At 36.9% G+C, this 17817-nt stretch overlaps 2 protein-coding genes and 2 non-coding genes across 5 annotated transcripts; all 4 read left to right on the forward strand.

Annotated features, from left to right (window-relative positions):
- Window positions 1-848: 848 nt before the first annotated feature.
- LOC117624804 lies at window positions 849-7539 on the forward strand. 2 transcript variants are annotated; one of them, XM_034356263.1, is made up of 9 exons: window positions 849-3966; window positions 4050-4154; window positions 4287-4439; window positions 4786-4949; window positions 5079-5226; window positions 5344-5466; window positions 5581-5668; window positions 6578-7039; window positions 7132-7539. In XM_034356263.1, exons 1-8 carry the CDS (start codon window positions 1570-1572, stop codon window positions 6742-6744), a joined length of 3345 nt encoding a protein of 1114 aa, XP_034212154.1. In that variant the 5' UTR covers window positions 849-1569; the 3' UTR covers window positions 6745-7039; window positions 7132-7539. The 2 variants fall into 2 exon arrangements, with proteins under 2 accessions (XP_034212154.1, XP_034212162.1); XM_034356271.1 differs by lacking the exons at window positions 5079-5226; window positions 5344-5466; window positions 7132-7539 and having other exon boundaries at window positions 883-3966; window positions 6578-6690.
- A 316-nt stretch (window positions 7540-7855) lies between these two features.
- Window positions 7856-7927, forward strand: TRNAP-AGG. The gene has a single exon. It is a non-coding gene; the product is annotated as a tRNA-Pro (tRNA).
- A 3713-nt stretch (window positions 7928-11640) lies between these two features.
- Window positions 11641-11712, forward strand: TRNAP-AGG. Its single transcript has one exon. It is a non-coding gene; the product is annotated as a tRNA-Pro (tRNA).
- A 3917-nt stretch (window positions 11713-15629) lies between these two features.
- On the forward strand, window positions 15630-17127 carry LOC117615417 (transcription factor MYB36-like). Its single transcript, XM_034344497.1, has 3 exons — window positions 15630-15765; window positions 15882-16011; window positions 16227-17127. Exons 1-3 carry the CDS (start codon window positions 15630-15632, stop codon window positions 17125-17127), a joined length of 1167 nt encoding a protein of 388 aa, XP_034200388.1.
- The last annotated feature ends 690 nt before the right edge of the window (window positions 17128-17817 follow it).

The following is a 17817-nucleotide window of genomic DNA, read 5'->3' on the forward strand; positions in this document are numbered from 1 at the left end:
CAGCTTAGTATGAAAAAATGCATAAACCCTAAAAGCCTAACCCAAACCTAGCCTGAGCTCTAAAAGCCCAGCCCAAGCCTAGCCTAAGCCTTATGCGGCATCGCACCTTTTTATTATTATTATTTTTTGGCCTTAGTAAAATTGCTTCTTATTTTGAAGCAATCCCAAATGAGTACAAAGTTTAAAGAATTTAACATAGAATAAGAACAATAATCTAACTTGTTGAGGGTGCAAAGAAAATAGAAAAAAGGTAAGGATTTTCAATAAATTGGTAACTTTTGATTTCTCATAACTTATTTAATGCGAGGAATACATAATTTATATTTTTTACCTTCTTGTGTAAAAATCAGTTTCTTATCAGTAGTATGATATTGTATCAATTAGGTAATCATACAAAAATCTGTTTCGTGCGGATCTCTGCATGAATTTTTTGGGTTATGAATGAAATTCCCTTTTCTCTCAAAGAAACAAACAAATACTTCACTTCCATGATATAGAAATCTTTTTACATCAATGGATGTGAACATTTGCAATGAAATGTAGAAGATTTTTCTTCACAATATTAGAATTTTACAAAGTTTTTATTTGCCAACAGAGTCTAATGCAGTTAAAAAAATCTTTAAATTGCAGAACAATAGTCTCATATTCGGATCTCATGATATGTTGATAATGTATGTGAAAAATCTTTCTTCATTTATAGTTTAAGACTGTCGAGTGTATTAAAAGAGAATAGACATTTAAATCTAAAAAAAAAAAAAAAACACAACGCAATGAGGAAGGGAAAAATCAATGTCGCTGGTTGCAGCGCACGTGATGTAGGCTCAACTCAAGGCATATCCCAAATTCCTGAGGAGATAAATAAGATGCTAGAGGAGAACGCGAAAATCAGGTGGTGCCACGTGGCACGCTACCTGGCAAGCAGGCATCGCATCTTGGAATCACGCGACCCAAAGCCAAGCGAACCAAGCCACTACGCCTATGGCGGTCCTTCATCTTCACCTTCATCTCCTTCCCCTTTCATCATCACCATCATCTTCTTCACCTCATTCACAGAGCCTAAATTACTCTTACTTTCCACGCCTCTCCAACTCTCTTTGCTCTGATTGATCGTAGGCTCGCAACTAAGGCAGAGGGGGCTGAAGACGCGTCTAAGTAGCACAGAAGATTCCTTGGGGCTCTGTTTTCGATTGGGTATTGAGTTTTAGCATCTGGGGTTGCCCAGTTTCACCATTTTCAGGTACCCAATTCTTGTTTCTGTGGGAAATTTTTGATCTGGGTATTCAATTTGGATCTAGTTTGATAAAGTTTGGGACTTTTGGGGTGTGGTGGTGTGATTTTGATAGGCTGTTGGATGAAATTTGGTTGTTTTGATCTTATTATTTTGGTTTTGGTGATTGTTTCGATGGTGGCTGTGATTGGTGTTCGGAAATATGATGGTTTTGTGTGGTTTTGATGGAGTTGTTATAAATGGAGGATTTCTCAATTTCGGTTAGTGAACTTGAAGAACATGCTTATAATTATCGGCTCAAATCTTCAAAATTTGAAATATATATGGTGTGAGTGTTACTCATGTGTAATAAAGGAATTGCGTGCTTGAGCGAGTCTGAGAACCCAATTGATCAGCAACACCCTTATCAAGCTGTGTACTTGATGGATAGCCCTTCCGCTACCCCTCACTTTGGTTCTAATTCCACCGCTGTTTCGAGCCCTAATTGGAATGAGGAGAGCCCACGTGTTAAATTTCTATGTAGCTTTTCGGGTAGTATATTGCCTCGCCCACAAGATGGGAAGCTCCGGTATGTGGGTGGAGAGACACGAATTGTAAGTGTTCCACGAGATATTAAGTATGAGGAGTTGATGAACAAGATGAGGGACCTTTATGAAGGGGCAGCAGTGCTCAAGTACCAGCAACCTGATGAAGATCTTGACGCACTTGTATCGGTTGTGAACGATGATGATGTGACTAATATGATGGAAGAGTATGATAAGCTGGGCTCTGGTGATGGTTTCACTAGGCTCAGGATTTTTCTGTTTTCGCATCCGGAACAAGATGGGTCATCACACTATGAGGGAGATGAAAGGGATAATGAGAGGAGGTATGTCGATGCTCTCAATAATTTAAATGATGGTTCCGACTTTAGGAAGCAGCATCCTGAGTCCCCTTTTATTAATCCAGTTGATGATATCCATATAGCTGAACAGTTTTTTAGCCCAATAAGTCTTGAGGGTGGCCTTCAGAGAAGTTGTGATATGTCCGCACCTCAATATAACTTGCATCACCTCAAGATACCTCATATAGGATCAGGGCAACACCATCAACCGATTACTCAGAGGTATAACGAAATGGAAGCTCCTTGGAGTCCTGCATACTATTCTCCTAGGCATCATGGGCATCTTGATCCAAGACCAATGCCAGAATTTCCATCTTCTCCTTCCTCTGCACGGTACCGTATTCCATTTCCAGATTTACCTGATAAATGTTTAGATAGAATGCCTGAAGAATATGCACGACAGCCATTGAATCATCAGCCTGCATATGAACACCAAACACAATATACTGAGAATGTTTTGTGGCTTCCAAGTGGAGCTATATCTGGTGAAAAGTCTGGCTTTCCTGGTAACATCTTTCATGGAACCAATGTTCTCGAAGGAAACAGTATTTGTGAGCATTGCCGGATGAATTTCCAGAGAAACCAACCACATTTTGAGCAATCCAACATGGTGAATGGATTTCACCAGGTTGCTAACCCAAGCACTGAGTGTCCTCCAAATAGAGAAAGTTTCATGATGAATTCAGATGCAAAGTTGCACCATGAGATATACGCAAGTGAACAGAATAATGGTCCTCCATCTCATTATAATGAGACTCCAAATCATGAAAGAGGATGGATTCCAGATCATCATTTGAATTGTCGGACTGAGGAAGCAAGACCACATGTCTCTGGAGCTGGGAAATTGAATGATCACTACATTGTAGATGGTCCCAGCAAGAATTTGCCTCTTGGTCCTAGTAATATGGTTGATGGCCATCATGTCTCTTCAAATTATGTTCATCAGCGAGTTGGACCTGAAATTGGAAATGAAGTGTTTCATGACCGACCTGTGCCTGCTCCACCCCATGTACACGTTGCTCCCCCAGAAGAGCGTGGGGTTCGTTATGGGAATCCTCCTTATGCCTTTGGAGGAGATAATCCTTACCCAGTGTCTCATGGACATGTACCTGGACCTGCAGTATGGAGAAATGTTCAGAGCCCAATGCATGCTGCGCCCTCTTACGAAGCATCCAATTCTGCTCCACAAGTGAATGGTAGTGTTAACCCAGGATTTCTCGGGCATGAGGATAGTCCAAGGTTTGGCCTTACAGTAGACAATCAAAATATTTGGGCTGACTCCTCGCAGCAAATGTTAGGTTTCGATGGTAAAGTTGTTCCAGACTATTCGTATGGCCACACTTTGAAGTTTAATCCAAACACACTTGGTCAGGAAAATCATCCTCCATTTCCTTCAGACCCTACTCAACCCACACCTGATATGCTAAATTGTGCTATTCCTTTAGACCCCGTTACTGGAGTTGTGAGGTTGGAGGGAGAAAGTTTGCCTGGAGAAGAAAAGGAGGTAAATCTTTTAGAGAAGCTAGAGTACTCTGACATGCAGGGTATAAGTCAGAACAAATTTTCCGATAAAAATTATGAAATGGTATCTCCTGAGTTGATACATTCAAATTTCCCTAAGCTTACTGAAGTAAGTGGTGATGTTGTCAAAACTAGTGACAATGATCATTCTACTCCTGAAGTTCCAAAGCTTTCTGTTAGCCATTTGAGTTTCATACCTGAGTTGATGGCTTCTGTAAAAAGAGCTGCATTAGAGGAGGCTGAGGAGGTGAAAGCCAATGTTAAAGAAAGTGGAGATCCTGAGAAGGATAGTTCAATAGCCGAAGAAGCAGCTGCAAACAATTTGGAACGAGTGGTGAGAACTGAGTTAAATATCTAAAATGAGAAATTGTTCTGTAGTTATCTGTTTTCTCTTCTTAATGCACTGTTGTGTTATAGAACACTCCTGGAGACGGGGAATTGGATTCTGATAACGATTATCTGAACAATTCCAAAATTGAGCCAACAAAGGCTGAGGCAGAAGCTATTTCCAAAGGATTGCAGGTCTGTTTGTTTCAATCTTATGTAATTCTTAAATCCTACAGTCATCATTGGCTTATCCTCATTATTTCCCATACTATTTGTCTTGATCTTTCATGTGGTTTTCTTTAAACTGTATGATTGTTCTTTGGACAGACAATAAAGAATGATGATCTAGAGGAGATTCGAGAATTGGGTTCTGGAACTTATGGGGCTGTTTTTCATGGGAAGTGGAAGGGGTCTGATGTAGCGATAAAGAGAATAAAATCCAGCTGTTTTGCTGGGAGACCATCAGAAAGAGAACGCTTGGTAGGATCTTAGCACTCTTCCCATCTAGATTATTACAGTTGCTATTGACCTATTACAGAACACTGCCTTGCTTCCCCAGTTTGTGGTTTGTGTGATATATTGTTAGTTCTGACATTTTATATGATATTCTGGTTCCTGCAAATTAGTGTCACAGAGAGGAAAAAAACAGTGACTGCATGATAGGTGTAGTCATCATGGTTATTACATATTATTCACTTTTTAGAACTTTTGTCATTGAAATGAAATTGTCCAGAGAGAAATTATACTTCCGGAAATAATATTTAATTCAGTGTATTATTATTATCTGTGGCTATGTAATACAAGGTTTTCTTTGTTGTTGTGACAGATTGCAGATTTCTGGAAGGAGGCTTTGATACTTGGTTCATTGCATCACCCAAATGTTGTTTCTTTCTATGGTATTGTGCGTGACGGTCCTGATGGGTCTTTAGCAACAGTGACCGAATTCATGGTTAATGGATCTTTGAAACAGTTTTTGCAGAAAAAAGACAGGTATCTAGTGTATTTTCTAGGAAGCAACATTTCTAATTTGTTCTACTGTTCTCTTCTCAATTTCTATATTTGAAGGTCTTATTCTTCGCTCAAGCATATGATAAATCTTTTCATTCTATCATTGATCAGAACAATTGATCGTCGTAAAAGATTGATCATTGCTATGGATGCTGCATTTGGAATGGAGTATCTGCACGGGAGAAATATAGTACATTTTGACTTAAAGTGTGAAAATCTTTTAGTAAATATGAGAGATCCACAGCGGCCTGTATGTAAGGTTGGCTGATTTAAATACAGATCTGTCACCTTCTCTCGACTCTTAGTTTCCAGCTCCATTACACTTTTTCTAAGCATGCTTTGTGTTGGGAACTCACATTATGTGCATGTTCTTTAGATTGGTGATTTGGGATTATCGAAAGTAAAACAACACACTTTAGTGTCTGGAGGTGTTCGTGGAACTTTGCCTTGGATGGCACCTGAACTTCTTAGTGGGAAAAGTAACATGGTAACAGAAAAGGCAAGTGATGCTACCCTTGGCACGTATGTAGAAGTTTTTGGTCCTCTCAGAAGAATGATTAGTATATTAGTCTTTAGTGTGTTATTTCATGTGTTGTCATTTTCAATGTTGTAGATTGATGTTTACTCGTTTGGAATTGTTATGTGGGAACTGCTTACGGGGGATGAGCCATATACGGATATGCATTGTGCTTCTATAATTGGTAAGAACCAATAATTTGTAGGCATATATTCTGCTTATTTTACCATAATATGATTCCCTCCATTTTGTTCAAAAGGTGAGGTCACTGTCATCATTTATTTAATAAAACAACATCAATCTCCGAGAAGTTACTTATAACTTTAGCTACAGATAATCTGTGTTTAATGCTAGCTCATATGGGATCACATTTTGATTCATATCTTCTAGCTGAATTCTGTTTTTAACTCACTTCATATATACAACTGCTTGACACTACGAAGTAGCTTTCCATTTGTTGCTGGACTTTTCAGCAATTGCTTTTGGGTTACAATAATTGAAGAATGTTGATTTGTTCTTAAAGAATGCTCTGTAGTATTTAAGACTATTTACTTACCCTTGGCAATTATAAAATATTAGAGCTGGTTTGACACTCTAACCTTATTTACCAACTATATTCTTTGCAATTTGTTTTCCTGTTTTGTTTCTCTGACCTGGTAGTAATATCATCTCAGACTTGTAGTCACTATTATATTTTCTTTCCACTGTCCATTTTGATACGTTATACACTGCTGTTGTAACAAGTTTAACACTACACGGACTAACATGTAAACTCTAAATTGTATGTGTATATGCTTAGGAGGAAAAAGAAAGCTGTCCTTATCCTTTTCTATTGGCAATTTTGCATTGTTTGACTACAGTCATCTTGCTGTCTCCATCCAGACATTAGTCCATGATTTATTATACGACAACATCTCTTACAAAGTCCTGTTGGCATGCTTAAGATTTTTAATTAAATTGCTTGCATGCTTTCAATCAGCCTATTTTTTCTAGGCATTCATTATCGTATGTCATCCACAATTTGAACCATTCCAGCCAAGTATACACAATATTTAATTTTGTTCTGCAATCTGTTTCTTTGTCGTATTTGCAGGAGGAATTGTGAACAACACATTGCGTCCTCAAATTCCCACTTGGTGTGATCCCGAATGGAAATCTCTGATGGAAAGTTGTTGGGCCTCTGAGCCTTCTCAGAGGCCATCATTTTCTGAAATCTCTCAGAAGCTAAGGAATATGGCTGCTGCAATGAATGTGAAATAATTCGAGTCTTGATGCAGTTGATTCACTTCTTGCATTGTATGTTAGCCAGGACTTAGCCAAAGAGGAAAATAAATTGAAGCATAGATTTTGCAGTGTAAGGACACCACTGGTTTAAAAGTATATTAAGGCTAATAGTGTAATATTATGCCTTGGTTCATATTTAAGGTACCCTTTGTATACTGCTGTGAAATGGTCATGCTCTTTGAGAAGTGCCGGATAATGCACTTTAGGGTGGCTTTTGCCTGGAAGGGGCTTCATCATACACCAACCAGAGCCATGATGGCACGACCAGAATGTGAGTTTATTTTTCCTTTTTCAACTCCACTTGTATGCCATTACTGTTTTGTGACACTGTAATAAAGCAATTGCTTTGGCTGTCTTTTACAGGTTTTAGTAATTTGGTTGAGATCACAACGGTACTGAGATCGAAGCTGAACCAAGGTCTCGTTTGAAGGGCATGTATATAAATTAATTGTTATTAAAGCTATATCATGAGAGGATAACGATGCATTATACTTACAAATTTTACACAATTGAACCTATTTCGTTGTTCGTTATTTTATTTTATTTTGGGCCTCTGCTGGGTACGCTAGCCAGGAACATCTGTTTATATGTCAGGCTTATGCTTTGGCTCTTAGAATGTGAAAAGCATATGAGTATTTGTAAGAACCTCTTTACATCATGAAAGTCTGGCTTTAGTGTATTTTATGTAGAAACTATAAAAGCATAGATGTATAAAGTATCTGAATATTTGATCGAATTTGTACACCGGACTATAAAACATTTTGTTTGACATGAACAGTGGCAAATACTGGACAATTTAGGCGATCTTTGTTTGCATTGACCTTTGAAATTTAAATGGCTTAAGATGTTTGAGGTGTTTTGGGCGGTGTTGCAAAAATGTTTTCATGTAGCCATCTATTGCTCGGTGACAGACTTATAATTTATAGCATTTTACAGTACGGAAACTAAAGACCTGCCTCTGGTTTCTGCTGATAAAATTTGGATTGTAGTTCACTGCAAAGGTGTTGAGCTAATTGCCAAAAATGGAGGACCACATCCTATCCTATCATCAATTTGAATCTTTTTTTGGCAACCTACAGACTACTCAGGGGATTTAGTCCAGTGGTAGGATGCTCGCTTAGGGAGCGAAAGGTCCCGAGTTCAATTCTCAGAATCCCCATTTCTTTGTTATGATCTTTGCAGTAGTGAAAAAACTGCAAAATGTTAAATGTAAATATGCCAAAATATAAGAGCCAGGCACATGTCAATATTGTGAAATGGTTAGGCCATCTTCAATCCTAGAGGACTCAAACTCAAATTTTTCCCTACCAAAATACAACTATTCAAGTATTGCCCGAACTCAAATAGATTTTTCCCCAAACCCTGCTGACTCAAAATTTGAATTTACAACTTTATTAAATTGTTTAGAAACGATTTAACTTTTTTTTAAAGTTAATTTTTATGCATAACTTTGTGATTTATTTTTCTGCACATTTATACATAAAAAAAATTGAAATTTCACAAACATAAAATTATTTCACTTAAAATGAGAATGAGTGCAGGAGCATAGTAAAAAAACAAACATAAAATTATTTCAGTTGAAAATAATAATTAAAAAACTAAATGGAGCAAGTTCAAATACAACCATTGGATGCAAACGGTCAATGCTTCAGCGCATGTCATGTGTCTAATTTTAATAAATGAAAGTGGATGACTTTTTGCTATGATGCGCCTGCTCCTTCAAGTGGGTTCAGTTTAGGCCTCACAAAAATTATTGCCTGGACTGCTAAATGGTCCCAAATTCCGCCTCAAAAATCAGCTGGGTAATAATTTAGCCTCCTATACGTGCGTTGGGAGAGTTTTTGGGCTAAAATCCCAAATTTTAGGTTTACCCCCCTTGCATTGGAGATGGCCTTATGAAGCAGGCCCCAATACTCATTGATTATATTTTATTTAATAGCATATTTCTGAAGTTATTAGCTACCCATTAACTCGTTGTTTCAGTGGTATTTCACTTTTCAATATTAGAAAAGTTTCAAATTTCGAACTTTCCATTCTTAAGTTATAAAGAAATGAATGTCATTAGAGCTACGAAGCATGGGTTACTTTGTAACAAGAACTCCATGCGTGGTACCAAGTGGAATTAATGGATATTCAACAATATTTTGGGTGCTAAAAGGCTAAAACTTGTTATGACAAGGAGAGTTTGACAATTGCCGATGACTTGAAGGAGATGGGGCATAGAGGGTTGAGCCTGACGAGCTCAGCATCTGCGGCTATCTGCAGTCTTTGTACGTTACTTTACATAAGGTGCATGGAGGACTCAAGGATAACAACAGCTTCAATACTTTATAATTAAGAGACTTTTGCCAAGGTGAGCTTTTAGAAAGTGATGAGCCTTTATGTCTATATTGGTTTTGGGATGTGGCAATGTAATTTGGAGGAAAGACATAAAGAAGAAAAGTTTATTTGATTAAATGGATAGGACCTGCAAGAGGCGGTTCGAATTCCTTTATTTTAATATCTCTTGTATTAAAAAAAAAAAAAAAAAAAAAACCGGCAGCACTTGAGTGATGGAGAGAGCCCTTATATAGGCACAAGTTTTGGCCTTTTCCACTTGTGCGCTTCAAAATTGGCCACGAGGAGCCTACACACTAGGGGTGGGCATCCATATCAGAAAATCGGAACACTGAGCCGCACGGAATTGAAACAACCAGAAAAAAACCGTGTTGACTAAAAAGTCAACAAACCAACACTGAACTAGATCAGACCGGTTTAAATCGGTTTCGATGCCGATTTCACACCTTGCAAAACCAAACTGAACTGGACCAGATCATATGTGTATTTTTTTTTAAAAAAAAAAAAAATTTTAAATCCAATGCTAAATTTCTAATCCCATAACTAATATTTTTCCAAACCCAACTTCAAAGTACCTTTCTTTTTAGGCTCGATCATCTCTCTTTGTATGAAATTGGATCATTTATGAATTTTTTAGCCCAAAAATAAAAATTTAGTTGAAATTTGTATAAAAAAAAAATCAGATCCAAAATTGGGAAAATCGAATACTGTACTGAAACTTGTTTAAACCTGACCGTCCAGTTTAATAAATTTTTTTTCACCAAAACCAAATCGAACCACACCTGTTCAATAGTACCAATTCCAATTCCGGTGTGCGATAAAACCAGACCGAATTGTGCCCACCTCTACTACACATAAACAAACAGAGGAGGATAAAGTGTATTAGGATTAGAAAGCTGATACAATTTTAGATATCTTTTTCTACTAATGGTACCAAACCGTTTATGCCAATTTTCGGTCAACAAGAGTAAAACCATAAAACTATAAAACTACACGATCATAAACTAATACAACAAAATATAACTTGATTCACTCAATTCGAGCGACACTCACCATCTGTTGCTTTGGATTTTTACTATATGAAGGTAATTAAAGAAGTGCAAAATGACAAGAGCTTAGTTGCGTTACACAGAAGGAGAGAGCAATTTATATGGGCTATAGGCTATGTGTTACACCCACTTGTGTGCTTCCCATATAGGCTATATGTTACACCCATACACAAACATGTTTTGAATATAAGCGATAAACTACAACGAGGAGGGGGGTTTCTTACACACACTATCAACATACCATAAAGATTCAAACATGAGATCATTGATATGCAAGTCAAGATTTTACTAGGCTAGACCCTATTAGCCGTACACAAACATGTTATAACTGTTAAATTTATGAGAAGTTTCCTTTTAATGATAATTAGAACCAACTCCCTCCCTCAATTCTTATTAATCAAGTTTAAACAAAATTTTCGAAAACTATATATACTTTGGTAATCAAATTGAGTTGTATATTATTATGTGACGCTGTAATAAATATATTAAAGTATAAGTTTACATACCTCCTTTGTATAAGAGGATGGACACACTGTCTTAATCAATTGATCTAGTCATGTTTGCTCTTTCTTTTGTGCTTTGTTTTTCTTTTGGTTGACAATTTGAGAAAGCTTGGTCATTATCGAACCAAGTGTCAGCATAAGGGTTATCATTGCATTTCGTACCTACTACACATAATTACGATCCATCAACAAGGACTAGCCATAGATATATGTATAATACATGTATATATATTCCTCCATTATATACATTCTAAAATATCTTCACTTTTACCAAAACATCATGACCAATGCAAATTAATAATGTATGAGATTAAGATCTATACTCTTATTTGTGTTACTTATTCTTGTCCCTACCAACTACCCAATACCCACCCAAGTTTGATTCATCAAGATAATTAAGAACCTGGTTGACTTGGATGAATAAAATTTTGCTCATATTCGAGTTTGAGAAATATGACATTGATATGAGTTTTGGCTAAACGATTAAACTATCCAAGTCTAAGTTGTAGGGCAAATTGGCTTGGCATTACCAACTCTCTATTCTCTCTGATATACAAAATCTATCGGGTCAAATTCTGTGACACCATCAACTTCCAACTCCTTGGCCCTCCGGAGAATACTATCTGCCATGTACGGTACCTAACACATGCCAAAGACTATTTGTATATAAAGTCAAAGTTCGCACGTGCCAATTGACTTCATGATATTGTAATATTTCTAAGATATAGATGGTACAAAATCAGTACAACAGCACCAGCTTGGGAGCTGTGAATCTCAATGGTCCATACAAGAAGTAAAAAACAGACAATAATATGCAGTTACCTTATGGCATTGCAGTAAGGAAATTCAACACCTACTGCTCGTTTTTTGCTGATAATTTTTGGATTGTAGCTCACTGCAGAGGTGTTGAGGTAATTGCCAAAATTGGAGGACCACATCCTATCATCAATTTCAGGCTTTTTATGCAACATACAGTTAACTCAGGGGATTTAGTCCAGTGGTAGGATGCTCGCTTAGGGAGCGAAAGGTCCCGAGTTCAATTCTCGGAATCCCCATTTCCTTTTTTGTGTGTTCTTTGCAGTAGAGGAAAAAAATAGAAAATGTTAATGTGATATCATTGTCACCAAATAGCTATTAGACTAAATAGAAAATGTTAATGTGATATCATTGTCACCAAATAGCTATTAGTCTAATGGTATTTCTTCTCCCAACCTCAGGAGAGATTCTAAGTTCGAATCCCCAGTGTACTTACCCTTAACCAGTGGTAAATAATGAGCTTGATGGATATTCAACAAGGTGCTAGAAGAAACTTGTTATGTTCTGTTCTTTTGCTGTCAAATTTGAAAAAACAATAACAAGGACAGTTTGACAATTGTTGATGACTTGAAGGATGGGGCAGAGAGACTTGAGACTGGTATGAGCTCAGCAACTGCGTCCATTTGTAGCGTCTTTGCGCAACACTTTACATAAAGTGCATGGAGGACTCAAAGATAGCAACAGCTTCAATAATTTATAATTACGAAGGCATTCGTCAAGCTTAATCAATTGGTCTTTGCTGTCTCATTGTGGATTATTGAAAATACATTTGATGTTAATTATGTTATTGCAAGTCCTCCTTCACATCGTAATTTGTCAACCCTTGTGACGATATAGGTATTATACAAAGCTCAAGCTTCCAATTCTTTATACATGCTTTAACTGAAAGTCACCCTTATCTTAATTCTTCTTAATAAACTGAAAGCTATTTGCTAGCTGGGTGACATATGTTAAGGGCAACACAAATATGCTTACTATTTACCTAAGAACCAGCATCCAATGTTTTCTACTCCTAATTTTCAAGATATTTACTGAAGTATGAAACAATGCTAAGACTGTGTATGCAGCTGGTAGCAAGTTGTTGCTGGTTAATTAATTTGAACTTGATTTGATACACAAGAAACCTAAGATTACAAGGAAATCTAAACGTCTTGGAGTGCAATACACAAGAAGTACTCTTGGAATTAGTCTTGAATTTAATTTCCTAATTTACTGCAGATTTATCTCTGTACAAGATGACTAGTCTGATGATGTCTATCATAATTGTCTAAATTAAAACCAAAATGAAACAACAAACTCCATGGAAAGTTAAATAGTTACAAGAATTTTATAAGGAGGTGACAGGACTTATAACCACTACAACAACCTCTAGAGATTACACAATGAAGATCTATATAGATCACTTTTCTGACTTCTGAACAAAAATTGTTTTATTAACATACTTTGAGAAAAATGCTAAATTTCTACATATCATGTGGGCACTAGCATAGGGCAAAATGAAATGACTTCAAAACTGTCGAAGAAGTTGAAACCATTAGTTTGTACTCTTTGGATTCAGAATATTGATTGGACTTTGGCACATTTATGTATAACTTGGATTTCTTTCTCACCATACATATATGGAAGACAATATCTGTGGGGTACACCATTAACATTGGTAACTGAACCCAACAAGAGTATCGTAACTTCATGGAAAATACTTCCCTTCTTACCATGTAAGTTGAAACTCCTACATTCTAGCTAAGAGCAGTGTGACATGTGTGCATAAGTTTTTTGTTGTTGTTGTTGTTTCTGATGAATTATTTTTGCATATATGTCAAACTGTGATTCGCAGGAGGGAAGAGTATCTCCTTATAGAGACGGAGGCAAGCAATATCCGTAGTTCATAACCCAACAAAAAGTCAATTAGTATGTGCCATCAACTTTTTATGCATATAATTGTTACTCTGTTAGAGCAAGAGGGCCTAGCTAGCAAGTCAAATTCATTTCAAAATATATTTAAGAAATCAATTGAGCTAGCTAGCACCAACCAATAATACCGTATTAATATATGTATTTAAGCACAGAGTCCATGTTTATCCTGTTATTAGGACCACCATTACCAGCTCTATTACAATAGTCTTGATGAGGGTTGGTCTTCTTGATGATGAAATGCAACCTTTCTTTCTTTCTTTCTTTTTTTTTTTTTAGAAAAAAATTTCTCGTTCTTTCTTTTTGGCTAGAGGATGGAATTGCAGTGTCAATGCAGAGATTCTGAAGTCCAGAGAAAGACAAGCAGAAGCTTGTTTTCTTTCTCTCAAAGATCTGAGTCCATTTGGTGATTAAGAAATTAATACTTTGAGGGACTGCTTTTTGAATTTTGATAGTTTCCTCTTGTTATTTCTCCGTGGTTGGGGTTCTGGACCTCCCTCTTTCTCCACCTTGATTAAGAAAGTCATTAACACATTAAAGTATGTAATAAACAAGGTCAATCAGTGGTGTTTATTTTAGAAGGTTTGAAATCCCTATGCCTTTTTCTTCGTTTTTTTAAAATTCTTTTTCTCTTGTTTATTATAATACTGCCTTTTTCCTGTTCTTTAATATAAATCCTACGGCCCCTATCCAAGTGAGAGAAACCCCTTGTCTATAAGTCAAAGGGGATGGATATGATTATGCACCAGCTTCTTTGTCACTATGAAAATCTAATAACAGCTTATTTTCCTCAGCAAGAGTTTGAATTCCAATCAGTTTGTTATCACTACTCTGTGTGGTAGCTGGCTAGCTAGTTTGAAATGCCTAATATTGAGAAATGTGTTAAAGGATAACAATGAATACAATTCAACTTTACCTGAATATGTTTTTACTAGAACCTTCCACCTACTATGTTCTTAATTTAATTTCAGTTCTTTCAATTTGTGCTGGTCATAACCAGTACTAGTAAAATTGGTAACCAGATAAATACCACCAGTAATATTAATAAGTAGTACTTGTTGTTGCATTTTGTCACTCGAGAAAATTTACCCATATTCGACACCATAGCTTTGTATTTTTGTTTTTTCATCAATAATTACTACCGATTAATCTCAGAAATAGTATAACAGGCCCAACAAAAAAATATTTGAGAAATGCAATCTGAATATTTCAGAAAATAGATCGAGAAAGGTGCATATTTGGATGATAGAACAATAAAGTATAGAAGCAACAAGATGAACAATTAATGCTCTCTTCTTTTCAACTGAAGTACAAATGAAAGTACTATTTCCAACATTTTCGTACCCATTAATTGAGAAATGTTTAGCCTTAATTTCCCAACATTGTCAACACCAGCTTAGGTAAACACATTTAGGTCTGTGACAAAGTTCTTGCAGAAGTTTCCTAGTTTTCCGTTACTACAAGAAATATCTGATTTTATATATTTGATTGCAGACTAATCAAAGTCGTCAGCTGTGATTATTTAGAAGAAACTTCCAACAAAAATCATGGTATTGTTTCTATAAAGTTACACTCAATTTCGGTCATATTAGTCGGCTTAATCACAGTGATTACGGTCCTTAACCCCACAATTATACTGGTTCAATTTTATTATTTTATCCCAAATGCCTTATTAAATTGAAATTTTTTTTGCAGCCTGCAGCATTTTCCTGCAGACTGTTTATATGTTTAATCTAACAATATATCAGAAAAGCTATATAGGTTAGCTAGGGTGGCTTAAGAATGGAACATTTCAAAGGATAATAGGATGGTGGCTTCTTGTGATTCACCAGATTCAAATAATAAACAACTAATCGCGGAAAAAAGCAGTTTAATTTAATATTGGTAAAGAAGAAACTTGTGTCGTACTTTGTCCAGTTGCATGCATTGTTAATTATATATGATCGAACTAATCCAAAAAAGGAAGAGAGAGAGAGAGAGAGAGAGAGAGACAGAGAGAGAGAGAGATCTTGATCAAACCCTAGAGAAGAAAATTGGGGTTGAATAGTGAGGAGAGGGATAGATGAGTAGAGGTATTTGACTTTTTTGTCCTCATAAGCATCACATCATCCACTCTTCCTACCTATAAATCCTAGTCTTCCTTCCCATTCTTTCTTAACAATCTCAGACAGCCTTCTTTTGGTACTCACTTTCCTTGTAGATCTTAAAAAGGAAAAAAAGGAACAAGGAGAAGAGATCGATCAAGATGGGACGAGCTCCGTGTTGCGACAAGGCCAATGTCAAGAAGGGACCATGGTCACCTGAAGAAGATGCAAGACTCAAGGCGTATATAGAAGAGCATGGTACTGGTGGCAACTGGATTGCCCTTCCTCAGAAAATTGGTAAACAGATATATGCTCATCTATAAATAATCTGTTCTTAATTTTTGTTTAGAAACTTGCACACAGATTTCAAAGCATCATTTAATTTGACCTTTTGATGGGTACGTAACTTGCAGGGCTTAAAAGATGTGGAAAAAGTTGCAGGCTGAGATGGCTGAATTACTTGAGGCCCAACATCAAGCATGGTGGATTCTCAGAAGAAGAAGACAACATCATCTGCAGCCTCTATATAAGTATTGGAAGCAGGTAAAAATTAATTTCACCCATAAAACTTTAACCTCAATATGTTGTCTCTTTTCCCTTGTCTATGATACTTTCACAATAGAAATAATTAATTATAACTCCTTGCTACCCTATGCATCTCGTCCAATAGTACAATACAGATCATTGATCCACTTTCCTAGGGTTTCCTTAGTTTCTTCTTGTTGGAATCTAACATGCTCATATTCTTTTACTTCTAGGTGGTCTATAATTGCTGCCCAATTACCTGGAAGGACAGACAATGATATAAAGAACTACTGGAACACCCGATTGAAGAAAAAGTTACTCGGAAGGCGCAAACAGTCTAACATCAATCGATCGCTGTCTGATCAAACTGAGGATCACCTCAAGGACGCTGAAGATGCACATGCCTTAAGCAGCTCAGCCCTTGAAAGACTCCAACTCCATATGCAACTTCAAAGCCTTCAAAACCCTTTCTCTTTCTACAACACTCCTGCACTGTGGCCCAAGTTGCATCCTTTGCAAGAAAAGATGATCCAGACCCTCCGATCCATGAATGATCAAAACTGTAACAACCCTCTGATGCACCATCATGCTCTCTCAAGCCCTCATCAAACAGTTGAAGGGCATAAGAGTAAAAGTGATTTCTATGAACAATTGCAACCCACTTCTGCTTCTATCAGAATTCAGGAAGAATATGCAAAACTATGCAACCCCAAGAATATGGATGAGTTGGAGAATGCTTTGAATGGCATGTCATCCTCGGACGCCGCCGCATATCATGCTTACATCTCCACAAGCAATCAAGTGGACTCGACTATTGTGGTGACGAAAGCTGCCGATGGTATGGAGCATTCGAACGATGCAGGAACTCATGATCATCAGCAGATTAATTCGAGCTTCCAAACTGAATTTGGTGACATTCTTAGTAACAAATCTGTTGCTTACACACCACAACAGGAAGATGATCAAATAGCTGAATTTGATTGTTTTAAGGAAATGAATGGCTCCAAGGACAGCTTGGTGTGGTGGGCTAATGAGTTTGATGCCAAATCTGCATCCTCAAACTCCTGGGATTCTACTTCTGTTCTCCAGTCTCAAGGGATGTTTCAAGATTATGAATTGCGTTACAACCTGTAGTTATGAGTGATAGGGACGAGTAACGTTATATAGACCACATTTATGGACCATATTGGAGACTGCACCACTAGCTAATAGAAGATGAACCCACAAATATGAGAAGGTCATACTTCTATCAAAGATGCAGTCTACACTCTGGTTGACATATGTGGTTCAAAAAGTTCTAACGAATAGGATGTTGGCTACGGTCATAAGAATAGGTCTAGGGCAAAGACGGAATTGATATATATATGATGCCATGCATGTGTTTTGTAAATTGTTTGAAAAATAATGTCAATATCCTTTTATTGTGTTGCCAAATCTGTTTGACATTCACAAAAGTCGTGCTCATCTACTTCACTGGGAAGCTTTAAGTAGAGGCTCACAAAGAGAACACATATATAAATTTCTGATTGCATGCTAGCTAGTGGTCCAGTACTGCTTAACAATATATTCCCCTACTATTTATAGATTGCGAGTAAAACAACCAAGAGGTTCCTTTGAATTAGTACCAAATTTGGAATGCCCTAGCTAGTAGTAGCTCCAAGATCCAATCACCCTCACGCAATCCATTTTTAATTAGAGTTCGCAATAATATAGTGAGAAGAACTAGCAGAGATTAAGTGTTCATTCTTTTCGGACACTTTCGTATGACAAAGATGCTTTGTTTATGCTTTGTTTTGTTGCAAATTCCATATCCCCTTCCAACTT

Source organism: Prunus dulcis, chromosome 1, assembly GCF_902201215.1.
Source record: "Prunus dulcis chromosome 1, ALMONDv2, whole genome shotgun sequence".
NCBI classification, from domain to species: domain Eukaryota; kingdom Viridiplantae; phylum Streptophyta; class Magnoliopsida; order Rosales; family Rosaceae; genus Prunus; species Prunus dulcis.

Bases quoted from the DNA above. Each gene is read 5' to 3' on its own strand.
- LOC117624804 (XM_034356263.1), top strand. From the start codon at position 1,570: ATGTGTAATAAAGGAATTGCGTGCTTGAGCGAGTCTGAGAACCCAATT. The intron at 4,155-4,286 runs GTCTGTTTGTTT...TTCTTTGGACAG, and splicing joins CTATTTCCAAAGGATTGCAG to ACAATAAAGAATGATGATCT. The intron at 4,950-5,078 runs GTATCTAGTGTA...ATCATTGATCAG, and splicing joins TTTTTGCAGAAAAAAGACAG to AACAATTGATCGTCGTAAAA.
- LOC117615417 (XM_034344497.1), top strand. From the start codon at position 15,630: ATGGGACGAGCTCCGTGTTGCGACAAGGCCAATGTCAAGAAGGGACCA. The intron at 15,766-15,881 runs GTAAACAGATAT...CGTAACTTGCAG, and splicing joins TGCCCTTCCTCAGAAAATTG to GGCTTAAAAGATGTGGAAAA. The intron at 16,012-16,226 runs GTAAAAATTAAT...TTTTACTTCTAG, and splicing joins TATATAAGTATTGGAAGCAG to GTGGTCTATAATTGCTGCCC.